The sequence below is a fragment of the Siphateles boraxobius genome, unplaced genomic scaffold, assembly GCF_051911475.1.
Source record: "Siphateles boraxobius isolate OS27281-9 unplaced genomic scaffold, OSU_SipBor_1 8, whole genome shotgun sequence".
Lineage (NCBI taxonomy): Eukaryota > Metazoa > Chordata > Actinopteri > Cypriniformes > Leuciscidae > Siphateles > Siphateles boraxobius.
In genome coordinates, this window is record NW_027509208.1 from 38,331,763 (window position 1) to 38,335,045 (window position 3,283).

At 36.9% G+C, this 3,283-nt stretch overlaps 1 protein-coding gene across 1 annotated transcript; it reads left to right on the forward strand.

Annotated features, from left to right (window-relative positions):
• Positions 1-213: 213 nt before the first annotated feature.
• On the forward strand, positions 214-1,197 carry LOC143729752 (trace amine-associated receptor 13c-like). Its single transcript, XM_077221148.1, has one exon. It carries the CDS (start codon positions 214-216, stop codon positions 1,195-1,197), a length of 984 nt encoding a protein of 327 aa, XP_077077263.1.
• Positions 1,198-3,283: the final 2,086 nt, after the last annotated feature.

Consider the following 3,283-nt stretch of genomic DNA (forward strand, 5'->3'; position numbering starts at 1 on the left):
GAGTCAAGATGTCAAGTGTATAAAAAGGCAATATAGATTGTAGAACGTCTTTATTATGGAGCCTCCGGGAGTGACTGTGTTTCATTGAGGAGCAGTTCAGAACTGCTGGAGAGACAAATAGCATCTTCATAGATCTGTGGTTATGTACTGAACTTTATATAAATGAAGTAACAGGGAAAAACATCTTTGGATGTTTCTTCCATGCACTTCAGAATGAATCTTACAGCAGTGAACCAAACTGATGACTGTCAGGAATATTCCTGTCCAGAGAGATCTGTTTCTTTCTCTGTCTATGTGATTCTGTATATGTCCTCAGCAGCTGTGGCTCTTCTGACCGTGTGTGGAAACCTGCTGGTCATCATCTCTGTTAGTCACTTCAAGCAGCTCCACACTCCTGCTAACATCCTCATTCTCTCTTTAGCTGCGTCTGATCTGCTGGTCGGAGTTTTTGTGATGCCGCTTCATTTGTCTTGGCTCGTCGAGTCATGTTGGATTTCTGGACCAGTGATGTGCTCGGTTTACAATTTTGTGACTTTTCAAGCAACAACCGTGTCTGTTCACACGGTGGCTCTAATAGCAGTTGATCGATTTCTGGCTTTACGTTCTCCTTTTGTTTACTCAGAGAAAATCTCACCCACTGTGATCTGCATAGCAACTTTATTTGACTGGCTGTTTTCAATCCTTTATAACTTCACTCTTCTCTTAATTAATGGAAACTTCACTTTCATATGTCCAGGAGAATGTGTTTATATTGTAGATGGGGTTTCATTCTTTATTGATCTCCTGGTTGTGTTTCTTATGCCATGTACACTCATTATAATATTATACACTCATGTTTTTGTCATTGTTAGGAAACATGTAACTGCTATAAGAGCCCTTCAGGTTCACAAAAGCAAAGAATCCTCTAAAAGCAGAGTCAGTGACAAATCAGAGCGAAAAGCTGCGATACTGCTGGGGATTCTGGTCTTTGTGTTTCTCCTATGTTTACTGCCATATTATATTTGTTCTTTAGCGATTCCATATGACAATGCTGACTTCTTTTATGTCAGAGATGTTGCTGCAATATTTTTCTTCCTGAACTCCACCATTAATCCCATAATTTATGCCTTATTTTACCCCTGGTTTCAGAAAAGCTTAAAATTAATTTTCACATTTAAAGTGTTTAATGAAGACTCCTCTCTGATGAATGTGCAGTAAGTCATTGAATGTAAGACAAATTGTTTCTCCTCTTTTTCCTGTTGTTTATTTTTCATATATATACTTTGTCTAGGTTAATGTATAATATTTTGTTATATTAAACACGAGTCTTGACTACAAGACAGCTATTGATCATTTCCTCGAATATTGTCGAAATACAGTTCAGTTATCAGTATCACACATTGATCATTGATCTATGGACCCAGAGTACATGTTGTAACCGCTCAGTCTAATACTGACGGCTACTGAGGTGGTTTAGCCCAGGAGTGCCTTAGTTGACGCGCTGTACCATTGTTATTCTTTGTACAACAAAGTGTAACCATTGTTACACTTTGTTGTTTTGCTATTATTCAGTTTATTTGTTTACCGTGCAGAGGTAAATATCCATTTATCCAGTTTCACCGGCAAACCATAACCATACATATACAATAGACTGTCAACAATAGGTTTGCAGCTCCTATGCGCCACAGCTCCTACACACTCCTACACACGTGATCGCATTTGAACTCTCAAATTGACGGCTGTACATATGCCAATACAGAATGTATTTTATATTGTGTTATTTTTAAATGTTTACAAGGAAATAATGAGTACTGTAGAGCTATTGTATATATAAAAGTTTTGAATCTTTTCCATTTAAAGTCCAGATTCTTTCTTGTTTAGTTTAGGCTATATACATTATAAGAATAAATGTATTTTCAATGTCTAGGCTATATAGTACAGTTTCAATGTGATTTCATAAAATAATATTAAAAGTAAATAACATCTTAAAACGTAATGGCCCAGTTTCACAAACAGGGATAGATTAAGCCAGGATTAGGCCTTAGTTCAATCAGGGCATTTAAATTGCTTTTATAAATTTGCCTTTGGAAAAAACAGTACTGGTGTACATCTTAAGACAAAACAATGGCACTGATATATTTTAAGATATATCAGTGGCAGTTGCTTTCAATTAAAACAGATTAAACTTGTATTTTAGTCTAAGACTAGTGTAAGCCTTGTCTGTAAAACCAGGGGAATATGTTCAAATGCAACTTAAAGACAGAGACACAGAGCCTGCCTATAGAAATGTGCAGGTATCACATTACTTTGTAGGTAAACCGGCAATTTGTATCCCTGATAGCACATGTACATCATGGAGACATTGATGTCTTATTAACATCTGCAAGATGTGTTTTTTAGAGTGTTTGCTCATCAGCAATATGTCTCTTAGACGTTTCCTGTCAGATGTTAAATAGACATTTAGAAAATGTATTTTTAAGATGTTAATGATTTACAATGTACTTAAAACTGCTTAAGATGTTTATCAGATGTTTTCCAGATTTAGTGCTTTTTAGCAGACATCTTAGAGACGTATCTGGGATCCCACCTGTTCCCTTTGACAAAAACCCTACAGGATTTTTTCCACAGGCTTTTGGATTATCGCATAAAACAAGCTCTCTGATCAAAACAACAACAAAAAAGTTTATGTTTAAAAGTTTAAAGATAATTTTCACAGATAAAGACCACTTTTATGAATTTTTCAAGGCACTTAACAGCCTTAACAAACATAACGAGTGGGATAACACTGATGTATTTTATGTCATAGAATAAAACGTGCCTTACAAAATTTACTGCAGTTTTTTAAAAGTAATACTGCAGTTCTACCAGAAAGACTCGGGAGATAAATTGAATAACAAGCGTATTTATTAACAGCTCAGCAAACACAAATTTATAAAGTTCTTTGGCGTAGGCCCCGGCCCTAGCGAGCAATGCGAGGGTAGCCGAGTCTGCATGTCCTGCCTGAAGAAGAAGGCAGGGGCGCAGCCGACCCCCAAAGAAAGGAGGAGGAATAATTCCTCCAGGACGGAGCCCGCCCCCAAAGAACTGTAAGTAAGTATACCCACCAGATCGTGGATCCTGCAGTTCCTGAAACGAGAAGAAAAGAAAATTAAAATAAACGTGATAAAAGCAAATCATTGGATTTTTTTAATTTATTTTTTATTAGTAAATGGTTAAGATGGCCACCAATAGGCACGTCCGCAATGGACCATTAGACCGCGATGGGCCACACATAGACATAGTGTGATAGATGATGAAGAGATGG